The sequence below is a fragment of the Artemia sp. Qi Xiang Cuo genome, chromosome 9, assembly GCF_049724085.1.
Source record: "Artemia sp. Qi Xiang Cuo chromosome 9, ASM4972408v1, whole genome shotgun sequence".
In the NCBI taxonomy this organism is placed as follows: Eukaryota; Metazoa; Arthropoda; class Branchiopoda; order Anostraca; family Artemiidae; genus Artemia; species Artemia sp. Qi Xiang Cuo.
In genome coordinates, this window is record NC_142802.1 from 52,654,173 (window position 1) to 52,672,568 (window position 18,396).

General features: G+C 35.8%; 2 protein-coding genes across 5 annotated transcripts in view; one reads left to right on the plus strand and one right to left on the minus strand.

Annotated features, from left to right (window-relative positions):
- Nucleotides 1–18,396, plus strand: part of EndoA (SH3 domain containing GRB2 like, endophilin-A) — a 93,961-nt gene that overhangs the window by 62,076 nt on the left and 13,489 nt on the right. For 2 of the 4 annotated variants that reach the window (XM_089094700.1, XM_089094701.1), the window contains 3 exons: nt 2,511–2,577; nt 6,287–6,442; nt 16,793–16,893. In XM_089094700.1, coding sequence (XP_088950826.1) covers nt 2,511–2,577; nt 6,287–6,442; nt 16,793–16,893 — 324 coding nt within the window. The remainder of the gene's footprint in view (nt 1–2,510; nt 2,578–6,286; nt 6,443–16,792; nt 16,894–18,396) is intronic. The other 2 variants (XM_089094702.1, XM_089094703.1) reach the window with 2 other exon arrangements.
- On the minus strand, nt 10,210–10,820 carry LOC148948791 (transmembrane emp24 domain-containing protein 2-like). The gene is given in 2 exon segments (XM_089094529.1): nt 10,210–10,424; nt 10,427–10,820. Coding segments are annotated over 2 exon segments (609 nt in total).

Consider the following 18,396-nt stretch of genomic DNA (forward strand, 5'->3'; position numbering starts at 1 on the left):
CTCTTTCAAGAGTCGGAAAACAACCTTGGGATTTATATCTCTCAAGTCTAATTTTTCGCAAATCCAGCTCTTTCCCTTTTTCTCGGTACTATCTATGCTTGTCGTTCCCGAATGGGGTAAATAATATTTAAGAGACATAGGAACTTGTTGGGAGAGTTTAAAGAGGGAGGTTCTAAATCGATTGGGATGGAGGAGGAGCGTGTGTAGCTGTGTTGGCCTGACGCGGCTTGGTGCTGCAGTGAGTTGTTAGTAGTAGTAGTAGTATTTATGCTTTTGAGAAGCTCAAAAGCCCCGAAAAATAACTGAGGAGATACATTTTTGCTTCGGACTAAACTGCACTAATCATCTCGTGAAAAGGAGTTGCTTTCTCCAGGTTTTTCTATAACTGAGAAAGAGTAGGAGATTTATGTCTCCTTATTTTGTTTTGTTTTAGAAATATCTCTCTTGTCCTGAATTTTTTTTTTCCAGCATTTTCCATATTCGAGCCACCAATAACTCATGACAAAGAATATAAATTACTGACCTCAATTATGATATTCCAACTTTTATTCCGGGATCTATCCTTTCCTTTTATGCATCATATATACAGCAAGCTTAGAAATGCATATTTTTGTCATTTGCAGGGTCCTTCAGGGAACACCGATTCCCGCTTTAGGACATCTAGAATAGGGCATGTAGAGCAATCAATGGCTGCCAAAAGAACGCTGAATCCAGCATCTAGCTATAACACTTCGGACCCGTGTTGAGGCAATATGGGCTTTCTAATATGCATGTATTATCCTCTTTCTTTAAAAACTCAAATTTGTACCTGAAAGTGCATTCAGGTTCCATCCTGGTCAGCTCGTTGACTAGCTGAATTTGTGAATTATACAAAACAGGAAATTCCAAGAGCTTGAAAAAGAGCTTTATTCGATGCTCTTTCACTGTAGAAGGAATTGCCCGGGGAATGTTAAAAAAATATGATTTTGACCCTTTCAAAAGAAATATCAGTAGACATTTTAATTTCAATAAATAATTATCGTCATTAGGTAGCATACGCCCATATGATGTTTAATGACAATTCTAAGTTTAGACTAGAAAGTAAAAATAAACTCTTACGTAAAAGAGTTTTGCTGACTGTCAGGTCCTAAATAAAATTGGTCATCAGTCTAGCCATAGACAAGGGTCATTATTCAACACTTTACTAAAATTTGGGAGTTTTATTAGTTTCTTTTCATTTCTTCCTCGTTCTAATTTGGGAATGCAATTGACTGTCGCATATTTCGAGACACAAAAAACTCAAATATGAATAAGCTTTCCAGGAAATAACATGCGCATTAAAGTTACAAGAAACTCCTTGTGTATTTACATCTTCTGACAATCTTAACCCGGCTTACTGACGTACTTTATTGAAGATGTTTTTTTTTTTTTGCTATTCGTAAGAATCAGCATTGGCAGCTTCAGAAAAGGCACTCTTTGCTACAGTAAGATGACCTGTATTAACCATATTTATCTATGGGTTGATTCTAATAATTTTGATGTGTATCTAGAGTAGTGGTGTAGGAGGGGGTGTGGAGAGGCAGCCCACCCCGGGTGCCATCCATGTAGGAGTGACAAAAATTGATCTAGAAAGGCTGTTTTTCATGTTTACTAGTCAGTTTATTATCTTTACAACGTTGCTCTCAAAATAGTTTTTGTTACCATCTTCTATCCGTTTTACCATGGATCGTGGTACTAGTAGATTGAGTTTTTTTTTTTTTTTTACACCCTTTAATAACTCATTAATGACTTTACTAATATAATAATCCTAATTATTATAACACTGTCTTAATAATAACATTAATAGGATTACTATATTTAAATATTCTGTGTTTTTTTGTATACTCTGATTTGATACTGTCTATTTTTTGATACTGTGATTTTGCCTTATGGTTTTCTTCACTATCTTGCTTCCTCTTTTCTCAGTGGTGGATCCAGGGGGGGCCAAGATTTTTTCTGGTGCCCTCATTCCTTGTTTTTTTATTCTTTTTTTTTACTCTTTTTTTAGAATAATTGTCGATTTGATCAATTATTGGCACCTTTTTAACATTCCCCCCCCCCCAAGATTTCGCTCATTGGCGCCCTTGTCACATTGGGCCTCCTCCGAGATTTTGCTCTAGATCTGCCTCTGTATTTTCTTTCATTCCTTCTTTGTTCTTAACAAAAATGCTTATGATATTATTTCTCTTGTCTATAAAAGTTTATTTAGCTTTTCGTGCATGGTTTACTTATCTTCTATTCAAATTGTAACCTGTATCTATTCTTATCTTCTAAACTTATCTTCTATTTAAATCCAGTCAATCCACCAGGAACAAAAAAAAGTCTTCTTCCTCATTTTGACGGATAGTAAACATCGCAAACTATGAAATTTTTCTCCCGGGGTTTATCGCGCAAGTTTTACATATTTATGCTTGTTCTTCTAGATTAAGTTCCGTTCTCCTTAGCATCATGCTGTTAAATATATTTCTTATCTTGTCTTTTTTTTGTTTCAGCATCATCGGAAAAAGCTTCACGGTCGAAGGCTTGATTACGATTGTAAAAAAAGGAAGCAACATAAAGGTTAGACATGTAACTTCTCGGCTGTATAAAATCAAAAGACACTAGCTGAGTAATCTTCTTTTGAGGGATGTAGTATTCAAAATGTTTTAAGCTCTAAAACGAGATAAAAAACAAATCTTATGAACAGATAGATATATTGGAAAAAAAAAGATTTTTCCCTTCAGTTTTATGCTGTGGTTGAATGAATCATTCAAATTAAATCTGTAAAATTATAGCAAAGAATTGTCTTAGTGTCTTTTGATTTTGTACAACCGTTTATAATTTCTTCGCTATTTTACGCCATTACCTTAGAAAATTGTACAGTAAGCTAATATTTTGTGAAAGTTTTACCGTGCGTATATTTAAGCTAAGAATTATGCCAAGGGCAGGCCCAAAGAGTATGGGTAATTTGGGAGAGTGCGAACTGGTGCTAATGTTGACAAGTAAAACCTCAACGCCATGTAGTGTTTGGTGACACTTGGCATTTTTTGTAGTGTAATAATATGAATAGTTATTTTAATTTGTTAGTTGGTAAAATTAGTGTCGTAATAAGTGCCTGATCTCAGTTCCTGATAAGTATCTGACAGAAAAGCATTTATGAAGCTTGAAAAAATGCAAAGTGTTGCCAGACGCTAGGTGCATGTTGATTGTTTGTTTATTGCCGATACTATCGATAGTTTCCATTTTTTAAGTTACCCACGCTTTTGAGCATGCCTATAGGATATTTGGGAGAATAAGGGGGGGAGCAACCCTAAGAAGTAATTGAACATCCGTAAAAAGTCTTGCCACTGAACTCCATCTGTCCGATAACCATATGTTCCACATTTCAGTGTCCTCTCTTAAAAAGTTAAAACTTTATACTTTTCTTCTTATTTCTGGACAGGAGAACTTAAAAAATATATATAGATGGACAATTCTTGGCCTAAAGAGGGAAAACTGGCGTTGGATAAAAACCTTGAGATAGCCAATAAATTCAACTTGATCGTAAGCTATATATCGTATTTCACAATTCAAAAACATGCTGCTTGGTGGTAGTGTCACATAGCGCATAGCTGTCGGCAAGAGGCTCCTAGCGCCTAGTCCACATAGCGCCTTGTCCGCATCATAGGTAGAGAGAGAGGGAAAGGGGAGAAGGTTGAAAAAGACCATAAAGGGGTGCCTAGGGGGTGGGAGGGATGGTTCAGGACAGATATGTAAGTGGTAATCTAATAAGATAAGATATGTGTCAACCAAACAAAAACAACTCAATAACACAATCACAAGCCCCGCCCCCACAGAGGCTCTATGGCCCGTAAAAGAGGGGGATCACGAAACAAGACATTCAAATCTTAAATTATTAATCATTTGACCAGATAAAATGCACAAAAAACACCTACTCTCAAAAATAGAGAGCAAAAAAAAAAGAGAGAAGAAGCGACAGGATGTAAGGGAGTTCGTTCAGATACGTCCTTGAAGTCAGGCGATCCAGGACTCCACAGATTTGGCATAAAAAAAAAAGAAAAAAAACACAAATAAAGAAAAAAGATACCCGTTTAACAAATTACAGGTTAAGAACTAAACTATAGGAAATCAGCCAGCAGACTTCTGAAACCATTCTTTCATCATATGACCAACTAGAAAAAAACAATCAATAAATCTCTTATATATATATATATATAAAAAAAAGAAAAATAAAAGAAAAAAAGACACCTAATGAACTGAAAAAGAATCCAAAAATATAAAAATAAAGAAATAACATGATAAATAAATAAAAATTATCTCTAACCATTTGTGAATTAAAAATAACCTTTTAAGGGCTAAACACTCCAGCCCTATCCAAGCTTAGATGCATAATAACCATTTGCATATTTGTTTGTTAATCGCAAGAGCCTACTTCACTCAGTTAAGAAAATGGAGTTTTCATGACTTGACTCAGCACATATAACTAGTTCGAAAGTAGACGAAATAAAGTAGGAAGCCTAGTCAACTTCCTTAAAATACAGAATATCTGGAAACGTATATAGCAAGTGTAAAAAAGTATGCCTTGTTAGAAGTGAATCTGTAATTTAAAATGATGCCTTAAATAAAACTAAAAAAAGCAGTAAAGGGCAGATTTTGCTTAACTTGTCTAGGATTTGCAGTTGTGCCTTTTTTTTGTTTGTTTTTTTGGTCTTCAGCTTAAAATTGTATTGAACTTTGTTTTTTTATGCTGCGAAGGACCGGGTAAGATCATTTTTGTTTTATAATAAGCAAATAGAAAAATAAAAAGTTAGAATGTTAGTAGTACAATATGCAACCGATTTTTTTATACCCTTGTCAAAGAAAAAGAATACTAAACCGTAGTTGAATGAAGGCTTTTTGGACTGTAAATGGCCTTGTAAGCAAGGATAAATGTTAATAAATTCATATTTTATTACTTTCTGGGGACTGTGAAAAAAAATCACCTTATGAGAGAACTTCTGACTTTTATCCAGAAAAAGTTTGAATAAGATAGCTTATCTGCATATATGTTTGCTTTGGAAAAGATCCTCGTTTCTCAGAGCTCAAAAGATCTTTTAAAGAAAAATTCCTCATTTCCAAGCTTGTGTAGCTTTGACTTAACAATACTGTCCCTTTGCCTTTGGGCTTCTCTTGTAACTTCTCTTTTACTGCCTTTATTATCACTGTTAAAAATGTATTGTAGTTAGTAAAAAAAAGGGGATTTAAATTATATATAGTTAAATAATTAAAACTATTTTATTAATATTTATGAATAAATGTGAATGCTTTTGCATTTGACAGCTTTTCCAAATTTTAAAGTTTGCTTCAATAATTGTTTGTTGATTCTCTTTTTATTTTCTCTCTCTCTATCTCTCTCTCTTTTATATCAATTTCTATGGATTATTTAGAGCTTATTATATACTAGAAATTAAAACTAGTTTAACGTAACGAGGGCTCACTTTTTTGCTCATGTGAGTTTTATTTATTTTGTGTTTTATTTTATGGTTACAGATATTGTTTCTATTCTTTCACTGTTTATCCGAGTGCTTTCCAGCTTTCCCTGCTTTTTTCTAGTTTTCTTGTTCTTGAAATTGGAATCAAATAACACTATTTAAGCTATGCCTGTTTGAACGCACTTTTCTGTCTTTCTTTAACCTATTAAATTCGAATTTTTTTCAAAATTTGTGCTCATCGTATTTTTTCTTTTTTTATGTCTTGTTAAAAGATTGGATGTATATTTTATATTATATACTGCGGTTGATTTTTTTGTATATATTTCTAAAATTACTTAAATAATTAAACTGTTAAGAACTTTTGGCCGAATAAAAGATAAAAACGGAATTGTCATCAAAATCATTAACATGTCTATTTTTACGGGGAAGTGGCTTTCTAATTGTTATATCTGGCAGTCTTGTAGTGTTAAAGCTAAATTGAACAATGATGAACCTCAAACCACGCAATGAAATTAAATTTAAGCTAGTTTAAATGAATTTTACAGTTTGTATAAAAATCGATCCCTTTTCTATTATTTGTAGAGTTCACAAGCTAGCTGTGTAAGATAACATCATTACTACCATGTTTTGTATGGTTTTACATATGGTTATCCCTCCTTTCCCTTCCTCCTAATAAAGTTTTGACTTTCTAGTTATTTAACGTGTATCCTTATTTCTATTAATTGCTTCAGGCTATGCAATTTGTTTTCCCTGTTATTTACTATATATTTTTGTTTGGGTTATAAACATTGCACTTTTAATTCTTGCTGCCCCTTCAGCGTCACGTTTGGGTCAACCGGGCTCGTATGGATCTCCAGCTCGATCACCTTCACCCAGTCTTGGTATGTTTACTAGTGGATATTCAGGTATTGGCCACACAGCACTGGAAAAAAAAAGTTTTGCAGAAGAAACAAAAATTTCGCAACTACCACACTGTAAGGCCTTCTCTCTCACTTTTGTTGATGAACAACGTGTTCTTGCAGTATCTGGAACATAAAAATTTATTCCTGCGATATAAACCGGGACTGTGGCCACTTGTCTCAGTTTGACAGGGTTGGAAAATAACAACAGTAGTAAACTGCCACAACTTTATAGGTTTTGTAATCTAGATGTAATCAATACAGTATTTAGTCACAAAGGGGTCAATAAGTTAACATGTCACTAGAATTGTAAGTCTGCTAAGCTTATTGATGTTATTATAACTCGAAGACTACAGGGATTGGTATATGGTATTAAGGTACACAGAAACGTTGTTTCTCATATAAAAAGTACACATCACATTCTAATATTTTCCAAGCTTAATTTAAATCTAAAATTAGGAAAGGTATTCAATTAAAAGGTAAACATGACTTGAATAGACTTCGGGATATGAATTTGAGAGGAATGTTCCAAGAACAGTTAGATATGGAATCGTAGAGTTTAGAATTTGATAATGAAGAAGTTGGATAGAATGTTTTTAGGAAAGTTGCTTGCGAAGTAGTGGAATATTTTTGAAGAAGGAAAGCTAAATAAGTGTGGAATATCAGTCTCCTCTAGTCCTGAGTTTTACAGATCATTGAAATAGAAGAATAGAAGCGGACCAATAAAACGCTTCAATAAATGCTTTATCCTTGTATTGCATACCAGGTAAAGACGTTGAGGTGATTAGTTCTATGGACGAGGATACCATTGCTGTGTTTAAGGTAGGAAGCAGGATTGAAAGTTGGTTCAGTTTCGAATCAGAAGTTAAGCAGAAATACCTGTTATCTCATTCATATAGATTATTTTGATATGTTTTGTCCTATAGGAGAATATGGTATAGAATCAAAGGTGAAACTCTACTACGCTTTGATGACGCAACTAATTCAGTGTCAGATAAAAATGTTAGCGATAAGAATGAATTTTTGGAAGTTATGATAGTTGATGGTGGGAGAATTGGTCTGAACAATTAAAGTTGAGAAACTAAGTTGTCCGGTTACGAGAAAACTGACCGAGTACTTAACTTCAATTACCTAAGTAACACTATTGTGCCATTATTTAGCATTATATAGCATTATTGTAGTGAAGATGTAAAAGGTAGGATAACCAAGAAGTAAATGTGTTTTGAGTTGAAAGAGGTTTGGAAGAATAAGAAGACAAGTCTTAGAACTAAGATTAGTTAGAACCAGTAGCTAAGATTAGTTAGAACTTAGAACCAGATTAAAAAGAAGAACTTAGAACCAGATGCTACGATGATATGACAGTGGTTAAGTGTGACTGAAAGTTGGGTGCTTTGAAAGGTGAGGGAAAATGTATAAAACAGACTGCCTGAAATTGTTATTTTTTTAATCTAGCTGGAGGTAAACGAAAAGTGGGATGTCCTTGAATGGGACGCGGAAGAGATGATAATAATAATTTTAGAAGAGATAATAACTTTCTGGAAGTTAATAAACATTGGAGGTCAGTCTGAACGGAGTGGCGGGGAGGAGGAATCTGCGCAGATGTGTTGGCTTTGGGCAGCTTGGTGCAGCAATGATGTAGGCTATCTATGCTTTGATAAAAATGAGCAAGTAATGAAACAGTAGTCTGAACATTATGTCAGCGAACCTTGTGCGTTAAAATTAAAACCCTCTGCAATTTTAAATGGTCAGGAGCTAATCTTTAGAAGCTCTAGAATGATATAATACGGTACAAATTGTAGATCTAAAATGATGTTATTTTTCCTGCAGTTGTGTGATTTGTTTTTAAAATGGCTTCCTTGCGAATCTTCTGCCGATCATCGAAATTTTATATCTAGCCTATTTATGCGCTAGATCGACTCTAAACAAGATTACTTTGTGGAGTCGCGAAGAAACTTTATATAATGTATACGTCGTCACTTCATTAAATACTTCACAAAAACTGGTTATTTTAGGTGCTGTATGGCCATTGTCTGAAAGTCTTCCAGTGTTTTTGCTTGTTTAAATTATTTTGAATGTCAATTATATAATATATGTTCTTTATTTGTAACTGTATTCATTTGCTAAGTTGTAACTTGAAAGCAATGAAAACGCTCTTAGACATGATTAAGTTGTTGATGAAATACTGGAGCGTGTTTTTTTTTTTTTTTATCTCACTTTCTCTTTTGTTCACTATTTTAATTGAGGATACCGCAATATCCTACCGCTATTGTTACAGACTAGTCTGTAATAGTCTAGTTGGCCTAAAGCCAATATCCTGACGAACATTTCTTCTTCTGTCATAAGCACCTCCCATCAAAAGTCTAGAAATCATTGGATGTATCTTATAATTGTATCCCAGCCTTATCTGGTGCGTCTTCCCCCCTCATCCTCCTGTGAGCTTATTCTGGTGACTCCTTCTGTCTGGATTCTCAAAATATACCAGGTTGCCACCCGGTATAAAAAAACCACCAGGCTCTTGAAAGAAAAATCAGCAAATCAGCCAAAAATATCACTTTATTCTTGGAAAAAAACACTAAATCAGCAAAAAGACTTACTAAAATTATAATTTACCTCCTTTAACAGACAACATGCTCGCTCTTGCATTTTAAATTTTGTTTTTATCCCTTTTTATGTTTTTATCAATGTGATTAAATTAGTTTCTTTAGCATGATCAGCACGGGGGCCCCAATGGGAAGAGGTTGCATTATCCCCCTAAATTTTGAAAAATACTTTTTTTTTGCTGTTTTATTCTCTTCTAAGCGGAAACCCTAAGCGGAAATTCTAAAAAAACATAGTATTCAGGCAAGTATCTGCCTGAATACTATGTAGGCAGATATCAGGGCTGTAGTATGTGCCCGATATCTTGTTAAAACCCTATGTTGGTGGGAAGGGGTATAACATCCCCCTCGAAATAATCAATAAAGATAATTCATAAAGGTTAAAATTATGTGGAAGGCATAACAGGAAAGAAAATAAAATTTTGGGTACTTGTTAATTGAACGAACACACCCAAGAAGTGAAGTTGTGTTAATCCTAATTAAATATAATCTTTAGTTTGTATAATGATAATATAATTTAGACTATATATTTGCACATTAAGGGGGGTGGGGGTGAAGTATTTGGACAGTGCCCCTAACCTAGCCCTACCCCACCACCCTCTAATGTGCAAATATATAGCCCTAATTATTCAAGTCCACTGCATTGTTTCACCCGTCACTTGTCTTTGTGGCTATGAAACCGATTTTCCGAGATCTAACCCAAGCGTAATTCTTGAGTGTGTTTCGTCTAATTGACAAGTACCATATTTTGAAATAATAATTTACCATTCTGTAGGAAAAGAGTTGAGATCTCGTGTAAAAGAGGTTGAATGTACTACTCCCAGAGCAAAAATCATCTACGTAAGAAGAGCAAAAGGCTCTGTAAAAAAAAGCCAATGCTCTTTAAACGCGAGAACTGACTTACTCAGTACCTCTGAGCAATCTAAATTTCAGGTGATTTGTGGTTTTTCTAATGAAAAAAAAACAAGAATGAGAGTTCTCGAGTTTCAGAAAATCAAAATTAAGTTACTGGTCACATACAGTTTCTAAAATGGGATGAAGAGTAGGAAATTTGGACTAAACTAAATCTGAGCAAATAAGATGCAACATCCCTTCCAAAGGCTGAGCCACTACTTAACAGAATAGGAAGCCTTTTTTATGCTATTCACAATGGAAATTTTAAAAAATTGAAAAAACTTAACGCGCATGAAAAACTGAAGGTATTTCTTTTGACAAGCTAAAAAAGGTCCAAACTCAAGAGTCACATCATGCAACTCTTCTTGCTTCAAAAAACCTTTTCATATAATACACCTGGTCAACTGTCATAGTAATCATAACGATCGTTTCGAAAAATGTCCACAGAACTACAAGATGCTCGGTATCTTCATTGATTGCACGATGCGCTCTCTCCCTTATCTCCATATATTTTTTTTTTTTTTTTTTTTTTTTTTTTTTCACTTCCATCAATGATAAAGATAGTTTTTGATCATTGTCTCTAATGTGTTTTCACCCTCTTCTTCATCCTTGTTTGTGTCTAGTGGTATACCCTCCTTATCAATTGAAAATATTACAACATTTGGGGTAATTGTTGACATTTTGTTAGAAAAACAGTATCTGTAAAAACCGTTCTTATCAGCAGTAAATGCCACCTTCCCCTTTGTTTCCCTGTTACCTTCGTAAACTATGTTGCCATTTGGACTGTAGATTTTGACGTCAATATCTAAAAATCCGCCTTCAGTTACTTCAAAAGTCAAGCCCTTTTTAGTGCCAGTTTGCACTTTTTCAAAAAAATATTTTTCTGCATGGGCATCAACGATGATAAGATAAAAACGAGCTATTGAAATAAACGGGCTAATTATTACAATTTTAGGAATCATCCTTAAATATTTTTTAATTTATTTTTCCCAAAGATCAGTTACGTTGCATATGTATATATTATACTAATTGCATATATATTTGTTTCTTCTTGAAACAACACTGCACGATTATATTCCCGTATTAAACACATGAAACTATTTATAACATAAATGCAATCTTTTTGTAAATGCTTTTTTTTTTTTTTTTTTTTTTTTTTTTTTTTTACGGATTTGCCTTCTCCCCTCGTTCCACCCCCGCAAATGAATGCCCTGCTCTGACAAATGCCTTATCAGGATAGGCTAGGTACAAAGTCTTGGAGTTGTTGCGCTACTGTTAGATGGTTTGGGGTCTCCGCTCCGTCATAAGTTTCTTTCTCTATCCCTATCCGCGGCATGGAAATCCCGGTTGTGTGGCATGATAATGGCACCAGAGTGGATCTTTCACGAGTCTTCCTAACCAAAACCGTGGCTGCTAACATCGCTACAGGGTGGTCTTGAGGATTGCTGCCAATCAAGAAAATTGTAGCCTAGTAGTACAGGCAAATGGAGGTTTGACCCGAAACAAATTGCAACAGAAATGATTCTTACATCATCTTGTAGAGAAAACAAAACTGAACAACATATCCATTTTCGCATATTCTGAGTCGACGCAAAATAACCGTTTTTTGGCTTTTAATGCGATTTTTTTTTAAGTTTTCCAAAAAAAAAATATAATTTTAGTATCCGACCGTTTTTCTTGAAATGAAGTATGATTCTGATGCAGAATGACAAGCTGAGACAGAACATGAAGCCAGATTGGGTGTCTGGTGCAAAACAAAAAAGTTTCACTATCGTCAATATGCGTTGCGGTAATTTTTGTAAAGACAATCAATCGGCACTTGTTATTCAACAAATGATCGGTTGTTCGTAAAAATACCTGAACTAGGCACTAGTATAAGACACTTCGAAGGCTACGTGAAAATCGTCACATTCATCACTCAGTTTTTTAAAGATTTCAAAGTTTATTCCCAAGATTTGACTGAGAAATCAATTAGACGAAGACCTCAAGCAATGCCAGAAAGTCGAGTAGAACATCAGTCCACTGTCGAACATCAAAGCTTTGGTTCCAGTATTTGGACATGGTTGCGATTCTACGAAACTTTGTAAAAGGAGAACGAACTGGGTCATGGGAGCTCCATTTGAAGTCTACCTCAGACATGTTAACGTACCTGGCGGCTGCAGGACACAACCACTATACGAAATCATGCCATCTTTACCTCTAGCGAATGGACAAGCTCCAAGATACCCATCCTACGGTCTACCAGGCTTTCCAGAGTGGCATGCATGTAGTAAGACGTTCTGATAGATTCTGGGCTGGACTCTCCACAGATCTTGTCATTGAACAGGAGCTTTTGCGCTCTCTTAAAACCTCTGATGGCCTTACCAACGGCAGTGGCATGACAGAGGCTCAGAGGTCCTTATGGGTTTTGTCGCGACCAGTCTGCTCTACAGTAAACCTTCTGATGGAACGTATTTCACAAATTCTGTACGTTACAAGCGATCAGCACAAGGAGATGTCAGAGCCGATGCAACTGAGATACTGCAAAGATACGCAGACGATTATCGAGTTTCTGGTAAGGGGTTCACCATTTGAGGGAGATGTTCAGTTAAGAAGCATAGCAAATGGTCTAACTGCCTATCCGTCTGCCAACGTTGATTATGCCAAAGATGTTGGCCTATAAGTCATTGACGCCATGTCTGGACAGCTGGTCTCTGACTTTGTGTTTCGACGAAAAAAACTGGCAATCCAGATGACCACCAAGCAAAGTCAAAGCGGAGACTGCAAACGACTAGACCCGACTCTTCTTTTTCAGAGGTTTATCATGATCGCGAAAAGGATCAATCTTACGGAAACTGAGTACTTTCAACACGAACTGTGTTCCTACCCAGCGTCACTTTTTGACAGCTCCTGCATGCTCCGGACTGCGAACAAACCAGAACTTGCGAAGGCCACAGCCCAGGTGTGCAACCTTGAGAAGCATTTATTTCCCTCCCCGAAGGCACTCGATATATCCTAGACGGAGGAGCTCTGCTGCACAGGATACCATGGACAAAAAATCAAAGATACCTGGAGATATTAAACCATTATGCAACTTACGTGACAGGAAAGTACCCTTCTGCCACTATCGTTTTCGATGGCTACGATGGTGGGGCTTCCATAAAAGATATGGCTCACTCGCAGAGGAGTCGTTCAGTTTGCCATGAGATCTTCTTCACAACAGATATGCAGCTCAAGGTGAAGAAAGAAGAGTTCTTATCTTGCAAGAAAAACAAAGCCAGGTTTATCTGCGCATTGGCTGATCATCTCCGTGCCAAGGGTGTCTCTGTCTCCCAGGCATCAGGTGACGCAGATGTCCCGATTGTGGAAGCTGCTGTTGCCTCTTCACGGTATCACGACACTGCCGTAGTTGGGGACGATACCGATCTATTGGTTCTCTTATGCTACCACTGTGACTTGTCAAGCAAGAAACTATTCTTCGCACCTGAGCCAAAGTTGAATAAAGCTCCCCGAATATGGGACATACACACCCTGAAAGAGAAGCTGGGACAAGATACTTCTCATCTGATCCTTTTTGCTCACGCCCTGTTAGGCTGTGACTCTACTTCGCGAATCCACGGTGTGGGAAAAGGTCTTGCACTGAAGAGGCTGATAGAAGACAATGATTTCCGAACATCAGCTGAAGTGTTCATGCAGAAGTCTGCTTCGAAGGAAGGAATCAAGACCCCTGATGAAGACGCCCTGCTGATCATATACGGTTCGTCGAAAGGAGGGAACTTGAACAAACTCCACAGAGAAGTTTTTGAAAAGAAAGTGACAACGGCAAACTCTTTTGTTCACCCAGACCATCTGCCACCAACTTCTGATGCAGCCAAATTTCATAGCTATAGAGTTTTTATCAAGCTCAGGTATGGACCGGGGAGCCTGATCCGGAACTGAAAGCCGAGGACTGGGGATGGAAGAATAAAGATGACTTCTTGTACCCATTAACAACTGACCTCCCACCAGCCCCGCGTATGCTCCTTAAGATCGTGAAGTGCTCCTGTCTTGTACAGTTTAGTTCAGCGTGGTTTAGGTGCTTTAAAAACGGCTTAGTTTTTAATTGAGCATGCAGAACCTGCAAGGGAACAATGTGTTCCAACTCCCCAAAAATCAACAGCAACAATGATGAAGAGAATCTAGAACCCTAGTTGTTAATCCATTCCAAATGAAGAAGTTGTAAAACTAGTCGGAATCTGATTCTCTATTTTGTATTTTTTGTAGGATTGATTCTATTTAATAGACTGTGAAGATTAGACACTATGGGTTGACCCTAAATAGTATATGAAGAGTGTTTTAATTGTGATTTACGATACTGACCATTGAAAACCAGTTCGGTTTGTAATTCACTTTCCCTAATTATTTTCTAAAAAAATGTAGATCATTCATTAATGATTACGATTTTTTTTTCTGGTTCAGTGAACAAACTATTTGAGTCTATTTTCGGTCTCAGCTCGTGATTCTACGTCAGAACCACACTTTCATTCAAGAAAATCGGGCTGTAACGAAAATTGTATTTTTAGGCGAAAAAAGTCGAAAAAATAAAGTTACTTTTTGTATGGTGCTTCTTTACGCTAAATCCGACTTCGTTTTTGGTCTCGCCATGTTATTTTGGGTTAGAATCATACTTCAGTTCAAGAAAAACCGATGTCCACGAAAATTGCGATTTTTATTCGAATAACGGAAAAAATAGCATTAAAAGCCAAAAAACGGTTATTTTGCGTCGACTCAGAATATGCGAAAATGGATATGTTGTTCAGTTTTTTTTTCTCTACAAGATGGTGTAAAAATCAATTCTGTTGCAATTTGTTTCGGGTCGACCTCTTTTTGGAGCTCATTTTCCTGTACTATAGTAAACGATACAGCATTTGTACTGGATTCTGAATCATGAACAATGCTTCTGTTTTTTTTTTGGCAGGGGGGGGGGGCTGAAAAACCTTTTTCTTGCTAAGTTGCTTTTTATGGGCTGCTTCCCTGTAGTAGCATAGTATTTGTAGGCATGAATATGTAATGAGTCGGAGATAATAGGCTTGAGATTGATAGAACTCTTGTTCTATCATGAATAGGCTTGGGAACTCTTCTTGATAAAAAAAGCATCGCCAAGTGTGGGAAACCATATTGTGACCAAGGTGGACCCAAGATTGCATAAAGTCTCCATTCAACTGGAGGACCAGGGAACTTCTTGCTGTCCGGATCTAAGCCAGCTTAAGCGCTTCATATAGACTTGAGAAGATGTGTTAGTCCCTGACCTGTGCTGGCTCTGCAACCATTGCTTTTCCTGAAGCCATAATAATTTCCGTGATTTAAATAGTATAAAGACTGCATTTTGGAATTTTACAACGTTAAAAAACAAATATCATATCGACATTTTGACTGACGAGCTCAGGTTCTTCGAACTGGACTTATTTCTACCTTCTGGATCATTTTGGGAAAATAGTTGGCAAAGTTGCTGATGGTGTCTTAGGGAAGAAAGGTAAAAACGCAACTAGGAATATTAATGGAAATGTTTTATGTTTAATAGAGAGGACGAGCGGCTTGTAAAAGAATGAATGATAGGTCATGTAAATGAAGACGAACGCAAAGAAAGTGTAGGAAACACTACAGTATAAATTAAGGAGGTATGAACTGGAGGCCATGGATAAAATTGCCGAAGATCTAGAAGATGTAGCCAGACGGCATGATAGTAAAATATTGATTTGTCATATTAATAATTTGAGAGGGAATAGTCAATCTGGACTTTTGACAGTTAAATATAGAAACGGGACCACCATTATTGATAAGAAAAAAGTTAAACAGATATGGGCAGAGCATCATGAGAATGTGTGGTTAACCATGATAGAGTTATAGGAAAATATATAGTAAAGAATGGAAAAGTTTGTGACACTTTAGATGTGAAGGAAGATTTATTTTGCGAGGAAGAATTAGTGACACCACTAAAAGGATTAAAAAATAATAAGACCCAGGTGCTGATACTTTGGTAAATGAGCTTTTTTTTTATATGGTGGTTATGAAGTTAGAGGGGGGCTCCTGAAGATTACGAATATGATTCGGAAATAGAAGAAGTACCTAGCGATTTTAGGAAAATTCTAGTAGACTTTGAGATGCTGTAGATAAAGCTCTAAGAGAAGAACAGTGTGTTTTCAAGAAGGGGAGATGACGTGTCGACCAAATTTTCAATCTTAGATTAGTAATTGAGAAGTGCCTGGATCATCAAACCCCTTTAGTCGCCCTTTTTTTAGATTATAAGCAAGCGTTTTCTTCAGCTGATAGAAGGGCTTTAGTGAAGGTTTTATCCTTGTATGATATGATTAAATATATAATACACACGGAAGAAACCCTTTCTTTTTCTCAGTTGGATTAGTAAAGAACGAACCCCAGGGAATCAGGTAGTGAAGTCAGTCAGATATGGCATCGTACCCTACTTAAGCAATTTTCAAAAGAAACTTGTGTTATATTATCTTGTCAAAAGATAAGTGAGTTGAATCGTCTTATGATTCCATACGAATTCATACGATGATTCCGTTTTTGTCGAAAATTACATTTTATTTTACTTTTAACACCATTTATGGTTCAATCCTTTGATTATGACGTCATTTATCATCTTGCATACGAAGATGCAGTTTTTGTCAAAAAATTGATTTATTTTGAATATTATATTTTATTAATTAAAAGTAGTACTAGTAGCTATTTCCTTTAAATGAGTCCTCAAAAGCTCTCAAATGATGTTTCAGTGCCCCGCTAGCTGCGGAGGAAAAAAACGGAATAAAGAGGACACATCAGTGGTGCACATGCAAAAAAAATGGATTTTCCTTGCTGTTCAAGCCAAAGGACTCTAATATATCGAAGTTTTTTTTATCAAATTGGTCATCTCCGTGATAAATTCTAATTATAACATTTTTTTTTATCCTTTCTGCAGGTTCGTCAGTTTCAGAAGATGAAATTCGACAAGCTGAAGAGAAGTTTGCCGAGTCCCTTCATTTGGCTCAGATGGGGATGCACAATATTCTAGATAACGATGTAAGACAACTTCATCTATGCTTCCATCTCTTGAGATCTTTTTCACATAATGATCTTTAGCTCTTCAAAGATAAGAACTTCCATTTCGATGAATTTTATTTGAAAATAACAATGGTGCTACGCAAATTCATTATTAGATATGTTTTTTAGTTACACGAAACAGACAACAGATAGTTAGAAACAGTATAATATGGTGTTATTGATGTCTTAGCTAGGATTACTACTCACTTTCTTCTGTGCCACCGTGCCACTGAGCCTTCTCTCCTTGTGCCACCTTTGGTCTAGAACACAACATAAATATGGACATAGACAAGTATATAGCCTACATGCACAGACAAGCACATAGTTAGGATAGTTTGAAGGAAGAAATAGTCCTTGAAACAGCTTTAATCGATGGTGAATATTCATCTGGAATCGTCTCCTTCATGATATTACTATAATATAGATAAGATTTTCATTCCAAAATCCCACGGGCTATAGCAACACACAAAAAACAACTACAAACAAAGTCAGAAGAGCAAAGTACAACTTGAAAAAATACAAAACAAGAAAAAACAACAAGCTCAATATTTTTAACCGACAAGCAACAATAATAATAAAATTAAACTCTTAAAAACCGTAACAACCTATCTCCTAAAGCGTAACTGCCTATGTTTAACCCCTATAGGAAGAAACTTGCACAACTGTTTACTAGCACACATGTTCTTCTCAGACATCCGCCAACACTCACTCCCAGACACTCTTCCAAAACATTCATTCCGTAACTCTTCACAGTCGAATGCAAAATGAAAGAGATTCTCATTTACACATCGAGCAAAAGTCATTTGTCGTTTTAGTGAAAGGCAAAAGTCATTTTAGTCAGTATATCAAAGTCATTTGTTAATTCCTTCAAGATTAGGTTGATCTAAAGCATAACTGATATTTATTCCTTAAAGTCTTAATATTTTTTTCTTCATTAAAGTAAAAAAGTTTTAACAATTAAAATTTACTGTCTTTTCAGAAAAGTGCAAATTATGTTCTGGTCTTCAGAAGGCATGGGGGGCACCAGTCCTAGGCTACTCATGCTAATTTCTACTCGTCTTAAGTTTTACTCGGTTATTTAATATAATTTCTGTTCGATTTGGGTTTCGTTTATTTATTAATGGTGATTTGTGGTAGTTTTAAGCTTATAAAATTATTTGTCTTTATTTCCGCTCATTTTCGGTTTAATGCAGCTCTTTATTTTTCCTCAAAAAACTTATTTTGTTGAATTTTTTTTATTAATATTAAAAAAAAGACAAGCTACTGAAAAATTTGATGACAAATCTTACCACTTAAGTCACTACTGATCCTATTGGAGTATGTAATGTGTATCTTTGAGTTTGTCTCTAGAAAATTGATGGTCTAGATTAACCTAGATTAGATTTATGTTGATTAGCCTACACCATACAGACGATTCGAGCTCTCTCATTCTGGCTAATGTATAATTTAGTGACTGCACACTATGAAATACAGTTGACAATG